The sequence below is a fragment of the Plectropomus leopardus genome, chromosome 19 (assembly GCF_026936395.1).
Source record: "Plectropomus leopardus strain MGB_pleo_1.0 chromosome 19, ASM2693639v1, whole genome shotgun sequence".
Lineage (NCBI taxonomy): Eukaryota > Metazoa > Chordata > Actinopteri > Perciformes > Serranidae > Plectropomus > Plectropomus leopardus.
This window is the reverse complement of record NC_142194.1, coordinates 6,052,009-6,070,378: the sequence shown is the minus strand read 5'-3', so window position 1 is coordinate 6,070,378 and position 18,370 is coordinate 6,052,009. Positions and strand designations below refer to the sequence as shown.

Here is an 18,370-nt window from a genome sequence, read left to right as displayed (position 1 = left end):
AAACAACCAAAAAGACACAGAATCCACTCAGAGAGACACAAATTGACCACAAAGAAACAAAAAGGAAGCAAATGTAGCAAATTTCTAATTTATTTGTCCTACGGGATATGAAAAAAAGAAAGTTGAATATAGACAGAGAGAGTATAACAGGAGTGTCACAGTAGCTACTGCACAATAATAGGATGACGGCCGTCTGTACATGAAGTCCACTATTAATACACTCAGCTGAGTCGAGCAGGGATTGGTGGTCCCGGTCTCTGCAGGGTTCCTCTTCTGGAAGCATCTCCTCTCAAAATAAAAAGTCCCCCTGGTGTTGCGTTGTGGGATTTCTTTGGGATGTCTGATTGAAACAGCTGAGCGAAAAGGTCCAGAGCTAATCACATCGAGGAAATTTGTTAACAGGGAGAAAAATTGGGATAAAACTAGTCGTATTTACATTGAAGAAAGAGTAAAGTTACAGCTTTTGGGGAGAGATATTCCCCATGAGAACTCATGATAGTTATAGTCCCCTGAAAGGCCCATTGCATGTTTAAATGGCAACGAATGTTACCTGTGACTACTTTAAACGCGGTGTCACCTAAAATGCTCTTTTTCCTCAAACACTCAGAAATGATATTTTCTCTTCCGATAAGAAAAGGCTTTGAACAAACCAAAAGGCAACAACATTTTCAGGAGCGGTATCCTCCGGGCCGGGCATTGAGGTGCACCCCGTGTAGCCTTAAATGGCTAAATCTTAAAATTTTTGCCTGTGAGGTAAAAGTATGAGGGCTCCCAGACAGTGTGTGTGTGATTCCAGCACCGTTTCAGAAGAATTTCACGCCCTTTCCGTCGTCCATGGTGATGATCTCCGCTTTGCCGTCTGTTTGCAACGCCTGCAACGAGCGCAGCAGCATCCACTCTTCTAAACCGTGGAACTCTGCGGAGACAGATTACAATTCATAAAATAAAACAAAATAAAATATAATAAAAACTCAAATAGGGCTTTTTTTTACTAAGGCAATTAAAAGACGAAAAATAACAACAATAAAAAAAATGTAGTAAATTCAGGTTTAAAATTAAGCAGCGCTCTGTTGCACAACAAAAAACGAATCTTTGCTTCATAAATCCAAGTTTATAGATGTAAACCAAAATTAAGTAATTCAATTACATGAGAAATATGGATATGCTTGCTTACCGAAATCAAAATACACAAATAACAAAATTTTCATGCTGTAGGGAGCTCATAAGTAGGCTCTAACAATAGGGGGTTGATGCTAATTCAGGTTTAGCATAAATTGATGTTTAGTGTAACTTACATTTTTTCTTGATTTTAAACTACTTTTAAAGTTTCTTTGCAACATGATTCAAACTTAAGCAATATTTTAATCAGGTTTAAAAATACATCTTTGATAGTGCAACCCAGCCTTTTACAGGTTTTGCAAAGTTTTGACACATTTTACATTATGAACTCCAAGAAAATACTTTGTTTACTCTAATTACATTTCAGTACTTTAATTTATCCTCCTGAAATAAAATGTATTGATGCTGATTCACGTGAACATAATAATGTTACCATACCTTCCCCTTCTGTGTCATCACCGTTGGACAGCTCATAAAGTGTAAACACAGAGTTGACCATCCCGTTTTTGGAAACCTGAAATGTAAGAGAGCAGAATAACGATCACTCTATCGTCAGAATTAATAACAACAGTTTTCCTCTGACAGCCAGAGACCGAATCCATTTACTGAGAAAAAGTTTGGTAGAAAAGAGGGTGTTAAAAGTTATTTTTCATACCGCTGAGATGAGATCTAGAGCACACGGTTATTAATAGAGACTTTAATAACGTTTTGACAAACTTGAAGTCTTCATCAGACACGAGGAACACTGATCGTGATAATTGACCCAGCTGGGACTTCTTTCAAAGTTGTGACTGTTGGAGCATAAAACTGCCACTATTTTACAATCTAGTTATCGTCAACAAATCCCATGAAAAGACCTTAAACCATCTCTTAACCCTCACTGAGTTCCTCAGCCCCTATGAAAGCATAAATCTTTAAAAAATGCCCCACAAATATACAGTTGAATTTTTAAAAAGGTTAAGTCATTTCCTGAAACATTTGGGCACTGTAGTGTTTCTCCTGAGATTTTTGCAAATGGTTTGTAATTGAAACTTATTTGTTTGTTTGATATCTGTTTAAGCTCATTTTAATTGGACTTTTTTATTAATTTAAAGATAACATATTTTTTGTTTGCATTAAAAAAAAAACAACAAGCAGACCAATGTTATACAGAGGCGTCATATCTCTTTAGCATATGCGTCAGGGTTGTGGTTGTCTGTAAGACGCTGTCACAAACTGACTTTTTATCCAGTTAAAAGACACATTTTTATGATAACTTTTCAGTTCCCAGTTGTTTTTCACTTGATGTTTTAACTGGATTGATTTTTGTGATAGGACATCTGGATCTTAACCCTTTAAAACCTAAGAATTCTGGCTTGATTTCTTTCAAAAACACGGGGAGAAGCTATTACTTACAGGACACGTCCCTGAACTTAAAAAAAAACAAAAAACAGATAGATCGACAAAAATACTTAATAATAATAATAATAATAATTATAATAAATATAGTTGGACATTTTTCCCTATTTTTTAAATTATTATGAACTTCTAACAATGTCTTCATCTCTTTCTTTCTCTGTTTTAAAAGATTTTTTAGGTCATTTTCTTGTCGCTGTTTTAGCCATCTTTTCAAAAGAAATCCAAACCAATTTTCTCAGGTTTCAAAAGTTTAAGTTATCAGACAAAACAAGTTGAGCAAATGTCAGCTGCAGCTTGGATTCAGCCCCTTGACACCTCAATAAATGTATTTTCAAGGCATGAGATTTGGGGAAAGGGACATAATTTGGACATTGCTTGCTGTTCTCGTGACTAAGACAGTTCATTCATCTGGTAACTTCACTGTGTAAAAATTTGGGTTTAGTGTAATAAATGTTATTGCTAAAGAATGTTTTCTCTGTGTTATTATATCATCATTGCTGATGTCTCAGCAATAGTCTGCCTGTGTTAAATCTTTGTCCTTTAACTCGTACACATGTGAAAAGCAGATTAAAAATCTGGTTACAAAAATACATGAAATCTGCATTCTTCAGTACAAATTTAGCTGCAGTTTACACTGTTTTCAAATTGACTTCTTATTTATTGCTTTGAAAGAACATTTTCTTCTTTCCATTTCTCCTTCATCAGCTGTGAACATGTTTAAAAACGTACAGACAGAACAGCAAGTGTCTGAAGTTTGATGACTCACCCACTGGTATATTAACTTGCCCCATTCCTCCGGTCGTCTCCACATGACTAAACACCGAGACTTGTTTTTGTCCAACCATTCGAGGTTCCCTGAGATCAGACGACACGCTGATTAAAAAATGTTTATAACTGCTGAAACAAAGTGAGACAATTAGATAAGTTTTCTTAATCTCAACACTGTGCAGACACCAGAACAAAGTTTACCTTTTTTCCTCAATTCCTCAAACACAACTTGAATTGCTTCCATTGACAGTTTTCCTGGAGTTCAGTTAAGGGCAACCAAAAGACAAAAAGTAACAAATGTACAGTCAATCTCCTGATGCTAGCTTGAATTCCTTGCTGTCAGCACATAAATGTGCAAATAAGAAAATTTGTTGAAAGAGCAATCTGCTGATTCACCATTTTTGTCTGTCTAATTCATGATTGAACAATTTTTAAAAAAGCATCAAAATCAAGATTAAACAAAATAAAGGAGAGAAAAAAAACACAAAATAAAGTGAAATCAGATTTATTTCAGAGCAAACACTGAGGTGGTGTTGTACTAAAAAACATTAAAACCCATCCCGAAGTGTGTCAACAATAATAACAATCATATGTGTAAAGTGTAATTTTATGTCCCAATAAAAAAGACAGCCTGTGATAAACCCTTCAAATTAAACCTATGCAACCATGACAGATCGTACTGATTTTAAACTGGTATTTTTGGATCTTCGAGTCAAGCTGTGTAATGTGTCATAAAATGCTGGTCAGGATACGTTCTATCTTCTTGTTGTTGAACACGGGGCTCTCCTGAGCCTCCATGACGTCTAGGGTGTAGAGTTTGTGATGCCGGCAGTACGACAGAGCCAGGGAACACCAGGCCGCCAGCTGCTTCTGTCTCGTGTCAACATTGGGCTGTAGCCTGTCCACAGAGAGACGAGCAAAGATATCAACACAAGGCAAACAAGGCGACGGCACGGCAAACAGACAAGATTCAGTCCGTCTGTAAATGTGTTGGATAAATAAAGAGACAAATGTGCCATTAAAATATAATCAACTTAACATTTAGGCCCGTGTCTGAGGATAGCAAGTACGCTTGTTCTTGTTGTATGCTTTTTAGAGTTTATTTGATTTTAGGTCTTTTTAAATTTTGTTTCCAGCAATGGGTTGAATTTTCTAAAGCTGTCCTGTTCTAATAAAGGAAAAAAAAATCTAACTAGCGTGGCATTTTACATCTTAAATTAGGACCTGGCCTTTATTTATAGGGAAAGGGGTTGGCTGTAGTGTGACTATATTTTTGTTTTTATATTTTCGTCCCTGCTAAACCAAAATGAAAAAAACATAACTTCCCACGGTGATTAATTTTTAAATTTTTTTTTTTAATTGTCTCCACCGTTTCGCACCACCCCCTCCTCTCTCATAAATAACAAACAGTCCCTTGCCGAACTGGTCACAGAATCTGATAAAACTGTCTTTGAAACCTGGAACGACATCACTTTCCTTGTCCTGCTTTCAAATAACTTTCACAAGTATTTATTCCTTTGAACATTGAGAAAATTGATGAAATCTTGTTCAAAAACATGGGAAAAAGAAAACCTGGTTAAAAACAAATATACAAATTGCAAAAAAAATCACATATATATATAATTATTTTCAAAAAGCTAGGGAAAAATTTCTGGGGAAAAAAAATATTATTCTCATAACTAAATATTTAAAATTATGATATGTAATAATTAGAAATTTTAAGCACTAAGGTTGCAAATTGTAAGCAGTTTCCTTCATTAATCGGTAAAATTAATGATTGATTAATCGTTACTTGAAAAAAAAAAGCATAAAAACTTGTCTTATTTCAAACACTACCAAATGATTTTTTGCCTTAGTCAGAGCTAAAAACAACATATTGCAATATTTTGACAGCATTTCATAACCTATTGATTAATCGCTTAATTTTCACATGTTTGAATAACTTCTCAACGACGGATTAAATCATCAATTAATTGTTATCATCCATATTTAGCACTTTTCTGGGTAATTTCTGTGTTTATCATTCTTTTTCGTTTTCATATTTTTTTTCCTTTATTACATAAACATTTTTAGATAATTTTCTTGCACTTTTTACTTATTTTTTAGCAAATATTTGGGTCAGTTTTTGAATGACATCAAGCTTATTTCCGCAGGTTTCAAAGGGTTAAATGCAGGACTTTTACTTGTAGTAGAGTACTTTCATAGTGTAGTATTAATACTTTTATTTAAGTAAAAGGTATAAATATTTCTTCAGTGCTGTCAGTGTCACATTAATGTTTTGGTCGCTGACATTTAAATCAGTGTTGGCTATCAAAACAGTTAGCTGGAGCTAACAGCTAAGCGAACTCCCTAAACCTGCTCACACCCGCATAATTTAACCTCATGCTGATATGTTTAAATATTTAAATGCCGTTGAGCTTTAATGAGTCACAAATGGAGCTGTTACACGAACTTTAGAGAGCCGGCAGGTGAAAAATAAACCCACTTCCCTAGCAGTTTGTTTCGATTAGCCAGTTAGCCGCCGGCTAACATGATGTTAGCTCGCAAATCAACACACGTAGAGCTCAATAACAAATAAACAATGGAGGCTAATAAGCTGAGCTTTTTAATGGTCTAAATCTGGTTCAGAAAAAGTTGACTCACGTGAAAAACGGGGGGAAATTATACTGCCAGGGCCACTCAAAACTCATTGCAGTTGATGCGGTGTTCACAGCTGACAGCTTCCGGAAGAGCGTCCCACCCTTCAAATGGTTCCGACCGACTACACAGATTTACCTCAGACTTTACACAATAAAAAAATGTGAATACAAATATGTGTATGTGTGTATATATACATATATATATATAACTACTTTTAGAAGATACATGTATAAATACGTAGATCTGGAAAACACAATCTGTAAGTACCAATAAAAAATTAAAATAAATACAAAAATATGTTAGAAAAAAATATAAATAAATTTGTTGCAGAAGAGATTTGTATAAATATATACATTTGGAAAATACAATTTAGATGTTTGAAAATACAAAATATACATTAGTAAATAAATTAATAATGTGAAAAAATATAAACTATATGTTAATAAATAAACTAATAAGTAAAATAAGACCTAAAACTTAATTGAAATGATCCTGATCAGTAAGTTAAACTTAAAAACATTTAATAGAGGTAATTCATATGAATTATACAAATTATTAATATTGGAAGTAAACTTTGTATAGCTACTCAACTAGTACTTGTGCAAGTGATTGTGCTTTAATTCAGTATGAAGTTAAAGTTTTAGTTAATTTATCATTCTGAACCAGGTTTTAAAAAGTGACAAAATATATAACCATCAAGCATGGAGAAAAAAAGGGATAAAAAAGCAAATAAATAACTAAAAGAAAAAGTGTGAGTGTGTAAAACCTGAGTACAATAAAATGTCGTTTTACACTCAAATTAAGTGTATATAGCAGAGAATTAAGTGGAGATAATGTATTAAACAGGTTTGTAAAATGTGATTTATATCCTTGTAAGTACATTATGGTACTAAATGCATCGCCTTCACAATGTGTAAGAATAAAAGTATTCTAACATATAAACCTATACAATGGTAAAACAATAAAATAACATTCATAAAAAAACTCTAAAAGGGGCAATTCAGTGTAAATCAGTAAAATGAGTACTTTTACTTGTAATTATTTATGCACATTTTTGGAGATCTGTTGATCTTCTTTAAGCATCTCTCAATTTCAAAATGACACCAGGTAGTTATGAATGTTATTGGTTTGGACACATTTTCATGTCTTTTTTGACAAGAATAAAAAAACAGTTGTATTTTTTTTTTTTTACAAAGTTATTTTATTATGGAATAACTTGTGCATTTTCAACAACTTTTAGCATAAATATGCCTTCTATTTCTATTTACAAGTCATACATCTCTTCTAGAAACCATTTTTTTCTTTCATGGTCAGACTGATTTTACTGTCAAAAAAACAAATTAGCACTAGTTTATATTTCTATGGTGTTATTATACAGTTTCTTCAAGTACAGCATGATTGAAAAATGGCATTTTTATTCAGTGGAAATAATCTATGGGTTGCACAAGAATTCTATGTCACCATCTATTTCACAGCAGGATATTGGTATTAATATTTCTTTTTATACATTTCTATATTACAATAAAATTCATGGGTAAAAATGACACAATATTAGAATACAGTCTCAGTTATTGCCATTTGTGATACTCTGTAACTTCAAATCCAAAACAATATTTAAAAATGCCATTCAGCTGTTCTAAAATAAAGATGGAAGCAGTAATTGATCATTTCTGTGAGAGCGTTAATGCGTCCGTCCAGGTTTGACTTATCACTGCGATTTAGATAAGCCGAAAATAAAAACAAACGTTAAAAAATGTCCAGAAAGTGACTCGTGAGATTAAGACAGTTTGAGCCTTTGAGAAATCTGACACAGTCCTTCTTCCACCCAAAAAAATAAGCTCAAGAGCTCAGACAATGGGAACCAAACCACACCTGTTTACACCTGTGCGGCTAAAATACTGCCAAAGAAAGTTCTACCAGTGTCAGCCTCCTACGGAGCAAATCTGGACGAAACGGCGGTTAAAAAGTGCTTCAAATACTCTCAGCAAAGACCATTTGAAGATCCCTTTTTATCTCATTTTTAAAACCTCAAATATTCTGAGCAAAGACAAATCTGAAGAGCCCTTTTTATTCAACAAGAGGAGTTTTGAGATGTTGAACTGAAGCTGTTTGTGCGCGTGCAAAAAAATGTAACTCTAGCACTTCAAATAGCACATTTAGACGTTTGCCCAGAGTCCGCACCGGAGGCTCGCGACCACATTTAGAACATGCGCTCGTATTCGTTCAGGATGAACTCCACGATCTGGTTCTGAAACACCATGTGCATGGTGATGTTGGACGACTCCGTCTCTGGCCGAAGAAGAGTCGGGCCGAATACAATCGCCACATTCTGCACAGTCATGCGATTGTCCTCTCCATACTCAATGACCCTGTCAGAGGAAACACATGGTGGGAGGAGTCACAATTCCTGTTTTTTTAAAACAGAAATTTAGTGATACTCTTGCATCAGCTTCTATTTATCTACTTAAGAAACCTTAAACTACGAAGCCCCCAAACTCCTGAAAGGTGATTTTTTTTTAAAAAAATCTTGTGCACACAAGTTCTTTTCTTGTGGAAACTTCTTTTGGGAGTACATCCTGCAGCGACAAATTTGTATCTTGTGGGAATAATTATTATTTTGTGGAAATAAGTTATTATCTCGTGGAAACACATTATTTTCTTGTGGAAAAAAAGCTGTTATTTGGTAGTAATAAGTAAATAACTTTTGGGAATAAGCCATTATTTTTTGACAACAAGTTAATATCTTGTGGGAATACGTTATCACCTTGTAGTAATGCATTATTATCTTGTAATAATAAGTTATTATATTTAGGGAATAAGTTATTATTTTGTAGGAGTAAGTTATTTTCTCTTGGGAACATTTTTTTTTTTGCAGGAACAAGTTATTAACTTGTGCACACAAGATAAACAATTATTTCCACAAGATTAATACATATATATATATATATATATACATATTTATATATTACCTTTTGGAATTTTAGGGGCTCTGTATCAAACACTTTGACGGAAATACACAAAGGATAAAATTAAAAAAACATTTTTAAAATACCTGCGTAAATGCCCAAAAAGGAGTTTCATGGTGTCATGATTTGCAGGAGGAAGTGATCTGACCAGCTCATACATGCAGGACAGTTTTGTGTTGTAATCTGGAATTCCTAGAAAAAAAAAAGACAAATGTTGTAAATAAGTTATAAATATAATGATCATCTACCATCATTAAAACTGATTTACATATTTGGCCCAAAACACCAAGGTTTTCTTGGTGTCATTCTGTGTTCAAGTTGTATTTATGGATTTAAAAAGTGTGCTCACTGATGGCGGTGATGAACTTATTAAAGTGGCTGTATGGGAAAAGCGGCTCGGGAAGCTCTCGGAAAAACAACTTCAGCGCTCCGGTGATGACATGAACGTCCTCCCACTGTCCGTCCTCGAGGTCCAGCTCCTCTGTTTCAACACAACAGGTGCACAGCCAGTTAGAGCACAGCAGGGGGCGCTGCTGTGGGCAGTCAGACACCGCAGACCCTCATACAGTGCCCCATGAATCCTCTGCTCTCTCTGCAGTGGAGCCATTGACTGAATTTTTGAGTTAAAAACATGTAAACTTTACCGTGATCGGCCTTGAAGCGAAGTTTCTGAATGACAGCGAGGTTGCCGCTCACTCTGTAAAGCCCATCGATGTCTAAACCTGTAAATCCAGACATCAGTAGTAAGTCAACTTCTTAAGTACACACGGCAAATTGACTTCAATATGATTTAGAAAATGATCAAATCAAGGATTACCTCTCTTTTCCACTGCTTTCACACATTTCTCCACAAAACTAGGAACAGTGGTCCTCTCTTGTGCACATAATGTGGCCAGATGGCAACCAAACACATTGTCTACAGGACAGAAGAACATTATTATTACTGTTGGTAGTAGTAAAAGCAGTAGTGGAATTAGTAGTATCAGTAGTAGTAACAGATGTACTGTAGTTTTATCATCAAGTCGAAAACAATAATAATAAAAATAAGAAGGCAGAATGAATATTAATCACTGCTGATGAGAAAATGTACTTGTTACATTAGAAAAATATAGCATAAATCAAAGAAAATATAGACAGAAATGCAGATGTTGGGGTTATTTACATATATGCCTTTAATTTTTAATTTTCGTGCTGTATTTCTATGCCATGTATCTTATTATGTTTTTTTTGTATTCTTGTATTTTATCTGTATTCTTTGATCCTTTTTTTAGTATGTAAAGCATCTTTCAGTTCCCTGAAAAGCGCTCTATAAATAAAATGTATGTAATCATCATTAACTTGGATATAATGACTAAAGACAGCTAGAACAGTCTGTTATGAGTTCAGGAAATTATATCACTTTACTGTAACGCAGCCTTTTAAAACCAGGAAAACACAAAACATGACAGCATTACGATATCCAAAATCTAAGATGATATCGAGTTGCTTATTATAACACTGAGATAATATCGATATCAAGCCCAGCCCCGGTAATATATAATATTTGCTGTGGGAAATGAATGATCAGTCATTAAATACACTCCATGCAATATACAGAATAACAGAAAATACACACAATGTGTATTATATCTACAGTAATAGGACTGCACTGGCTGTGTTATCTATCACTGATATGAATAAAAATAACAGTAATTTTATAGAGACATGTAAATCAGTCTTCAGTCAACTAAATTTAAATGTACTTAACAGGTTTGTGGTTGTAAATGTGATGTTGAGTTATTTGTGACTCTAATACAACATAAAGTGCGTCTTGGTTTCCTGTAGTACTGAACACTTCATCATACGTCACCTTTATACTACTGTATCTCAGCTGATATTGCAGTTTTTCTTTATTATTTCTTTCTTCCTCTGTTTAATGTTTTTAGTTATTTTGTGTTGTTTTGTTGTTGTTTGTGTAGTTATTTCCTCTTGCGTCACATTAAAGATCTGAGATAAAACTGCAAACCGTAAATGTGTTCAAAGTCTGTCAGACTGAAATGCACTACTTTATGTTGCTGAGATTACCTCTGATGTATCCTTTCTTTTTGTTTGTTTGGGGTTTTTTTTGTTTTATGTTAGAATTACTGATTTCTTTTTATTTCTGTATTTTTTGTATTTAGTAGTTTATTGTTTATATATATATATATACATATGGTAAGTCATTTGATGACCATAGGTGACAATGTTGAGGTGTAAAAAAGTTCAATAAAACATTCATGTAAACCTCGGATGTATCCTTTCTCCTTCACAGACTGCAGCGTGGGACGTTTCATGAGGAACTTCATCAGTTTAGTTCGAACCCTCTTCTGATCGTTGTCTCCTGCATTGCTGGATGAGTGTGTGACACTCGGTCTGGAGGCTGAAATTTTTTTTTTTTTTTCAAATCAGACAATAATTTATTATAGCTCTCAGTGAGGTCTGATATACCAAACTGGGTCGTAATGATGACATCATTCGTGCCAAAGTAAAACAAGGAAAACAGTTTTTTTAAACTTACATCTCCGCCTGTCTATGCCGCCTCCAGACTTTTCATCTCGCTCCGTGGTGGCGATCTTCTCGTATAAGTCTCCGTCCTCCTCCTCTGAGTGATGGTCCTGGTACTCCTGATGAGCACAAAGTGAGTCAGACAATCAGATGCGCAATTAAACATGACTTAGACAATATTAATTAGTGTAATTTGTCAAAATGAAGAAATAAAATAGCATTTTTATAAACAGTTTTGGGCAATGTCAACAATTCACCTTAAGTATTTTCTAAAATATTTATATATATTTTTTTTCTCATTCTATAAAGCAAACAAGCGTATTTTACCAAACCATTCTTTTTAACTGTTTCTATCATTCAGTGACTCGATAAGCTGGAGATTTTTTGCAGTTTAATGTGGATAATTTTCATGAATCACTTACGGTTGATGAAAGGACTTACCAGCTGTCGTATGGTGTCCACTAAGACTTTGTGCCAGTCGGTGATGATGCTTTCTGTATCGTACTGTATCAGGAACTCCATGCCGTTCTTCCCTTTTAACTGGAGGAGAGAAAAAGATGAGACAATAATTACGTCAATCACAGTTAGATAATTCCCAGATCGTCTCATTTAACTTTTAACTTGCAACATTTATCTTAATATTTGATATAAATACACGAGATTGTGTTTTAGTTAAGAAGCATAAAAACACTGCAGGGGCAAAAAAAAAGGGTTGACCTTTAAAGTCTGTGTCTCAGAGCAGAGAAAACTGCATATTTTTCCATGATTTTAAAGCTTATTTTGCATACTTGGTGATGTTTTTAGTTATTCAAATTTGGCTGGGTGGTGAATAACATATCTCTCTGTGGTGACAAACTCAGAGCACATTTTCACTTTTACTTTACACGGAATTTAAGGCTGTCGAGTAATCATTACAGTATGCAACTGCTGATTTAGAGTGAGAGCTTTGTCTGTGATCCACGCGACCGGGACCAGAGTGCAACAGAATATGCAAAAGACTGGGGACGTCTGTTATCTACTGTAGATAAAACACTGAATATGCTCATACAACCCCTTTTCAAAAAATATCCAAACTATCAAAAAATGCAAGCACGCATGTTATTTGCTAAAGATAAAACACCCAACGAATGACACACACACACACACCTCTAAAACATTCTTTTTGCTGGATTTGTCCTTCGAGGCCCAGCCAATCGTCGCTCCTCGCAGGTCCACCGTGACCTCTGGAACAATCTGATTGGTCTTGTTCTGCGTGGAGAAAAAAACCCCAAAACATACAGCTGTTTACGAAACTGACGGCGCCGCATTCCAAGAACAAAAGCCGTGACTGTCCCCGACAGCTTGTAACCCGAAGGCTTGTCTGTGCTGTCACTCCACATGCAGGTGACGCAACCTCCTGCACCACGCTGCAGTATAATGTTTCATTTGGTCCCTTAAGGTATAAAACATGACGCCAAAGTGCAGACTATGTGAAGGTTATGTATTGAAACTTCATGACAATAGAAAAAAAAGAGAAAAGTCAATGATTAATTCTGTGTGTAACCTTTAACATCATCACAACCCTCTGAAGAAATGTGCAGAATGCAACAGGAGCAGGTGTGCAGCATTCAGGTGTCAGAACTTCTTATTAACGCAGGATGAGCACTTTCCCTCTACATACAAACATCCAAGTCCATCTATTAGATCGTACCGAGGCCCCCGTCGCTGCAGACTTTGGGTCTTTGTGGAACGTCAGCACTCCTCCGTGGAGAACCGTCCACGTCTGGGCCCAGTTTTTCCTGAAAATGGGGAAAATAACCATCAGTAACACAGAAAAAAAAAACAGAGCGCTTTGGGTTGACACATGACTCCAAACACGCCCAAAAACTGAAACATGAGAGTGTTTTCAAAGATAAGTTTTAGCTTACCTTACTTTCTTGCCGTTCTCACACACTTTTGTTTTGTTGAGAATTCCGGCTTTCTCCAAGTTCTGCACCTGAAAATGTAAAAGATCCAAACATTTTTTTAAATTTTTGAATTATTTTGTAATTATGAGGCTTATGTGTAAATGTCAAGTTATGTGATGATATGATGTACACAAAACTCTTTGCAGAACACAAACTTTAAAAAAGCCATGCATGCAGATTATGTGTACCAGCATTTAAAGCCATACTTAGATTACATCTGCGCACAATGATGAAAGCCTTAGATGCCAAATATCCTGAAAAAGTCAAAGATTCATTTATCCATCCACATTAAGATTTGTAGAATAGAGGATTTCCACATGAAGAGGGGAAGTTAAAACCAAAAGACTTCAAATATTTTAAATATTTTGATTATTTGGTGAATTGTGGGATTTGAGCATTTGTCAGAGTTTTGTTACAAGATTAAAAATTTTTTCTGACGGCATAAATCATACATAATGTGTGGATGCATATCATTAGTTTTCTCTTTTCTCTTTAGCTGCTGTTTTTGGCTGTTCACTGTCTGTTTATAAACCAAAAATCTGTGTGTGTACTGGAAAAGATCTGCAGAAAATCTGCAGTGTTTAGTGAAATAACACCTGAATACAGCAGGACATGAACTTCAATCCCAAACCTGATCAGGTAAAGATGAAAAAGGAAATACAAGCAGGTTTATCAGGTAATTTGTCTGTAACATGCATCTCAGTGACGGAAATTCATGCACTTTGATGCAGGGAATAAAAAACGCTGCTGTTCAAGGACAACAAATGCTCCTTAAATTGATCTACAGTCACCTTTCGCTCACCATAGATAGACGCTGCTATCTATGTGCTGAGCTCAGGTGAACAATCAAAATAACAACCCACGTTGTAGCGCAGCCACCTGGAGGTCAGATAATAGGGGTTTCTCCAGGGTCTAAACCCAAAAGCCTTCAGAGAGAGACACAAAACACCTTTCAGATACGAGGCAGCTCACTGTGCTTAACTGCTGACTGACTTTTTTTTTTAGTGTTGAGTTATCAGAGAGCAACAAGTGTCAGCAGACTGAACCACCAGGACACACACTCACGTTATGCTGCGTCTCTGGAGAGTTTCCCGTACTGGAGCTGTCGCTGCTGTAGTCGGACGTGTTTCTCCTGTGAGTCGGGACGAACCTCTGAAGAACGAGTAAAGGAGATTTTAGGATTAAGACTAAAATCACCAGAAATACATTTTTTTGTGTGTTTGTGATTGTAAAAAAAAAAAAGAAAATCTCTTAATACAGTAGAGAAGAGAGTTGTGTAACAACATTTTTGACACATTTAGCCTCTTTTCTTTTACTTTGTTTATTCAGTTTATTTTGTTTTATTCTTACTGTATTTCTCTGTGGTTGTGTTAAAGTGTCTAATGTTATAAAAAGTCACGATTTTATATGATATTATATTAATCTTATAGTCCTCAAAGCACTAAATATTTCTCGGTTTTTAAGATTTTATTATTTTTACCGTTTACATACCGCACTGCTCTATTTATTTACTTAAAACTCTTTGTTTTTATGTATTATAATGTTTTTATTTACTGATCACAGAGACCTGAGTACTTCATTTCATTCTTTTCACAGCTGGAGCGACAATAAAGACTCCCTTAATGTTTGATAATAAAAGCTAATCCCTGGGACCAGGTTCCAAAATTTGTTGGAAAACCTTCCCAGAGGAGCAGAGGCGGTCATAGCAGCAGATTAAAGCCTATTGTTTTGGAAAAGATTTACCCAAATGTACATATTTTTAAAAGTTCTTTAGATGTCCACATACTTTTGGCCATGAATTTACAGCTTATACCTGTCAGCTTTAACCACAGCCAGGAGCAACATTTAAAAACATTATTGAGAGATTAGATCACATTTTTTTTGTTAAACGTGATGCTGAGCCAGAAACACATAAATGCAACCGCTGTCGTGCCCTTGAGCAGGGTGCTGAACTCTTGGCTGCTCTGTGGGAAAAAGCCCTTATTTAAGAGTTTGTGTACAATTGCAGCCCTCCCCTCCCCCCTCCCCCCTGCCAGCTCTGTCCTCAAGCTGCCACTGTAAATACGAACGCCCTGCAGCTGATTTGCCTTGCTAAATAAGGGTTTAAAAAGCTGGGAGTGTCGGCTGTTGAACAGAGTCTCACCCTCACTACTTCTGCCTGACTGCAGCTTTCTGTGTAAGCCGGCTGACACACCCTGCATGTGTGACACAGCATGTACCTGCAGGTCTGAGTGCGTGTTAAAGTATGAGCGTACCCCGTCATCCTGGGCTGAGCTGAGCAGCGCAGGTCCCATGGAGTGTCTCCAGTTTTTGATGACCGACGGGCTGTCGGCCTCCACGCCGTTCTCCATCCTGGACTGACCTGGAGCTACAGGGACCTGGAGGGAACAAAAGACAGTTTAGTTTAATGCTAATAATTTGAAATTCTGAGGCGAGATGTTTAACTTAAACACTCTGAAACCTAAATCGACATCAGTTTCTTTGTGCTGCATTCAGAAGCCTTTCACAAGTATTTAAACCGTTGAACCCCGAGCAAATTGTGTGATTTCTTGTGAAAATATGAAAAAAAAAAAGGCTATGAGTAACTTGGCATGACATATCCTGCATACTCCAAGACATTAGTAGATTTAGATATTATCTAACTTTTTTCATCAGTTCCTTGTTTTTTTTGTTTGTTGGTTTTACTTTCCAATTTTTCTTGTGTCTTTTGTTTTGCTTATTTATTTAATTTTGCTAATTTTTGCTCAATTTTGGGCCATGTCTTCTTAAATTGCTCCTTGCCTTCTTCTCATGATTTCGAAAAAATAAAATAAAATAAAGCCAATTTGCCCAGGTTTCAAGGGGTTAAAACAGGCCAGAGTACATTTTAAGTACTTCATGGATGGATTTGTGTCCAAAATCACACAAATTGTTCATATAAGTAGAGTATGGAAGAGTTTTTACCTCCGGCAGGTTCCACTGTGACTTGGAGCCGTCTCTCAGATAGTAGTAGGTCTGACCTCGATCATCTCTGGACTTAATCCACTGTTACACGAAAAAAAAACAAAAAAACGTTTGTTAAATATGCTTTTGATTCTCAAATAAGAAATTGTTATCCGCTCCATCGTGTGGTTGGTCTTGTGTGTGTGTATCTGTCTGCAGCTTATCTTGCAAACTACTGAACCAATCAGCCTAATATTTTGCACAATTATGAATAAATGCTCAATGATCTCTCATGGTTGTGATGATCTCAAAATGTTTGAAAAACCTCTTTTTGTTGTCTGTTTTATTACATCATTAACTGCTGACTCCTCTTTTCTCTCAGCCTAAAGTTTTTTGGAAATCAGCTAAGCTAAAAACAAGTCCTACTGTCTGTTGCAAGCAATGCTTTGGCCTTCGTCATGTTTCATTAACTGACATCCATAAAAAAGTTTGCTCTCACTATGATTATGTGCAGATTGTACCTTGTATGTTATAATCTACTAAAGTTAGGCACATGACGACACTTAGAAATCACAATTTCTTTGTTATCTTAGCCACCATCTTGACAGTAAGGGTGATTAGAGAATTTCCTTTGTTTTTATATCCGGTTCTGTCAGCTGTACGTAGTAGACTTGCAGATTTTGTTGATTAGGTCATTTTTTGTCTGCTTTCACTGTGTTTATTCTTGGTATTTTCTGTGTTGTTGTGCTGTAACCTATAGAAAAAAAATACTGTTAAAGGTACAGGTATACATTTCATGGATCACACATTTGTGGATGTTTTTAATTATTAAAAACACATTCATCCTCATATCATATCTATATTTCACATTTAATGCCTGTTAGCAGGAGAAAATGACCTGCTCTGTGCAGCGTGTCAAACATAAATGAGGCATGTATTTGCATAAGCCTCTGGGATGTTTCTGTCTGCTGGAATTAGAAGAACTGTCTGAGATGGCAGCGATCAGCCTGGGGGCCGGGCGGACGCCTGGCACAGATCTGTCCTCTACTGAGCGCACTTTTATAGCTTTTAAATATTTTCATTGCTTCAGTCAACTGGCTTGAAAGGCAATTACTTGAATCTATAAAAACTCAGAATGTAAAAAAGTATTTCTCCTACACATTATACGCATATATTAATGCTTGCAACATCCACCAACAAAATAATAGCCCGTGAATGTAAAAAAGAAACAAATCTGCAGCTTTTAATGTAATAATCTAAAAAAAGTAATAAATTTCCCATAAACGTGATAGCAGTTGTCGGCTACAAACTTAATTTTCTGCAAATGTAATAACATATGTAATATTACACGTGCAGGAATTTGTTACGATTGTGGGAAAGTGAAAACTTGTACACAAATGTAATATGAGAATTAAAAATGAAATTTGGGGTTACTGTTACTTTTTTATTGATTAATACACCTGCCGATGGGTTCAACTCTGCTCGTTGGGAAATATCTCGGGTTTGGGCAGAACGGGTCAAAACGTGTCAAAGCAGCGCTCTGAATAAGTAATAAATAACTTACAGAAACACCTTTATGTCAGTGTCTTTTTTAATTCATCACTCTACAGCCCTGTTGACTAGGCGTCGACAAATTATCGGCCCAGCCAATTATAGGGGCCGGTATTTTGCATTTTGACGATTATCTGTATCACTGTTTTATTTTAATGATCACCGATAAAACTAATTCATTAAAAAGTGCAAAAGGAGTGTCAGCATGGGAGGAACTTTTACTTTTTTAAACTTACTCAGAGAGCTATTTTTAAATTCATTTTTAATTTAAATTTTCACTTGACTTTATAAAAAAAAGTTGCTGGGAACTTGCTGTATATGATGTTGAAAGTTTCAGTTTTGATTAAACATTTGCTAAAGGCGTTTAAACGAAGCTTTGTTGGAGTTTGTTATATTCCAAATTCTAAATATTTACAGAAAGATTTTAGTTTTTATTGTGAATGTATGTCATATCAGTCTCATTAACTAATAATAATTAATATCAGCATCGGCCCGAAAAACCTACGACTTTACACCTGATAACGTGCGTCCTGGTTG

General features: G+C 35.5%; 2 protein-coding genes across 3 annotated transcripts in view; both read right to left on the bottom strand.

Annotated features, from left to right (window-relative positions):
- Positions 1-74: 74 nt before the first annotated feature.
- vps25 (vacuolar protein sorting 25 homolog) lies at positions 75-6,067 on the bottom strand. Its single transcript, XM_042508200.2, has 6 exons — positions 5,929-6,067; positions 4,038-4,183; positions 3,487-3,540; positions 3,284-3,372; positions 1,558-1,633; positions 75-916 (listed from the first exon to the last, which is right to left on the bottom strand). Exons 1-6 carry the CDS (start codon positions 5,973-5,975, stop codon positions 804-806), a joined length of 525 nt encoding a protein of 174 aa, XP_042364134.2. The 5' UTR covers positions 5,976-6,067; the 3' UTR covers positions 75-803.
- Positions 6,068-6,931: 864 nt separating this feature from the next.
- Positions 6,932-18,370, bottom strand: part of arhgap27 (Rho GTPase activating protein 27) — a 32,567-nt gene continuing 21,128 nt past the window's right edge. For both annotated transcript variants that reach the window (XM_042507700.2, XM_042507701.2), the window contains 14 exons: positions 16,304-16,384; positions 15,616-15,738; positions 14,426-14,512; positions 13,322-13,389; positions 13,105-13,192; positions 12,561-12,662; positions 11,856-11,954; positions 11,428-11,533; positions 11,155-11,289; positions 9,709-9,807; positions 9,536-9,613; positions 9,241-9,372; positions 8,978-9,083; positions 6,932-8,294 (listed from right to left, as the gene is read on the bottom strand). In XM_042507700.2, coding sequence (XP_042363634.1) covers positions 8,126-8,294; positions 8,978-9,083; positions 9,241-9,372; positions 9,536-9,613; positions 9,709-9,807; positions 11,155-11,289; positions 11,428-11,533; positions 11,856-11,954; positions 12,561-12,662; positions 13,105-13,192; positions 13,322-13,389; positions 14,426-14,512; positions 15,616-15,738; positions 16,304-16,384 — 1,473 coding nt within the window. In that variant the 3' untranslated portion in view covers positions 6,932-8,125. The remainder of the gene's footprint in view (positions 8,295-8,977; positions 9,084-9,240; positions 9,373-9,535; positions 9,614-9,708; positions 9,808-11,154; positions 11,290-11,427; positions 11,534-11,855; positions 11,955-12,560; positions 12,663-13,104; positions 13,193-13,321; positions 13,390-14,425; positions 14,513-15,615; positions 15,739-16,303; positions 16,385-18,370) is intronic.

Coding starts and splice junctions, on each gene's coding strand:
- vps25 (XM_042508200.2), bottom strand. CDS start 5,975: ATGAGTTTTGAGTGGCCCTGGCAGTATAATTTCCCCCCGTTTTTCAC. Junction 4,184..5,928: donor AATTTCCCCCCGTTTTTCAC/GTGAGTCAACTT, acceptor CTCTGTGGACAG/GCTACAGCCCAATGTTGACA. Junction 3,373..3,486: donor TGAGGAATTGAGGAAAAAAG/GTAAACTTTGTT, acceptor GTCTGATCTCAG/GGAACCTCGAATGGTTGGAC.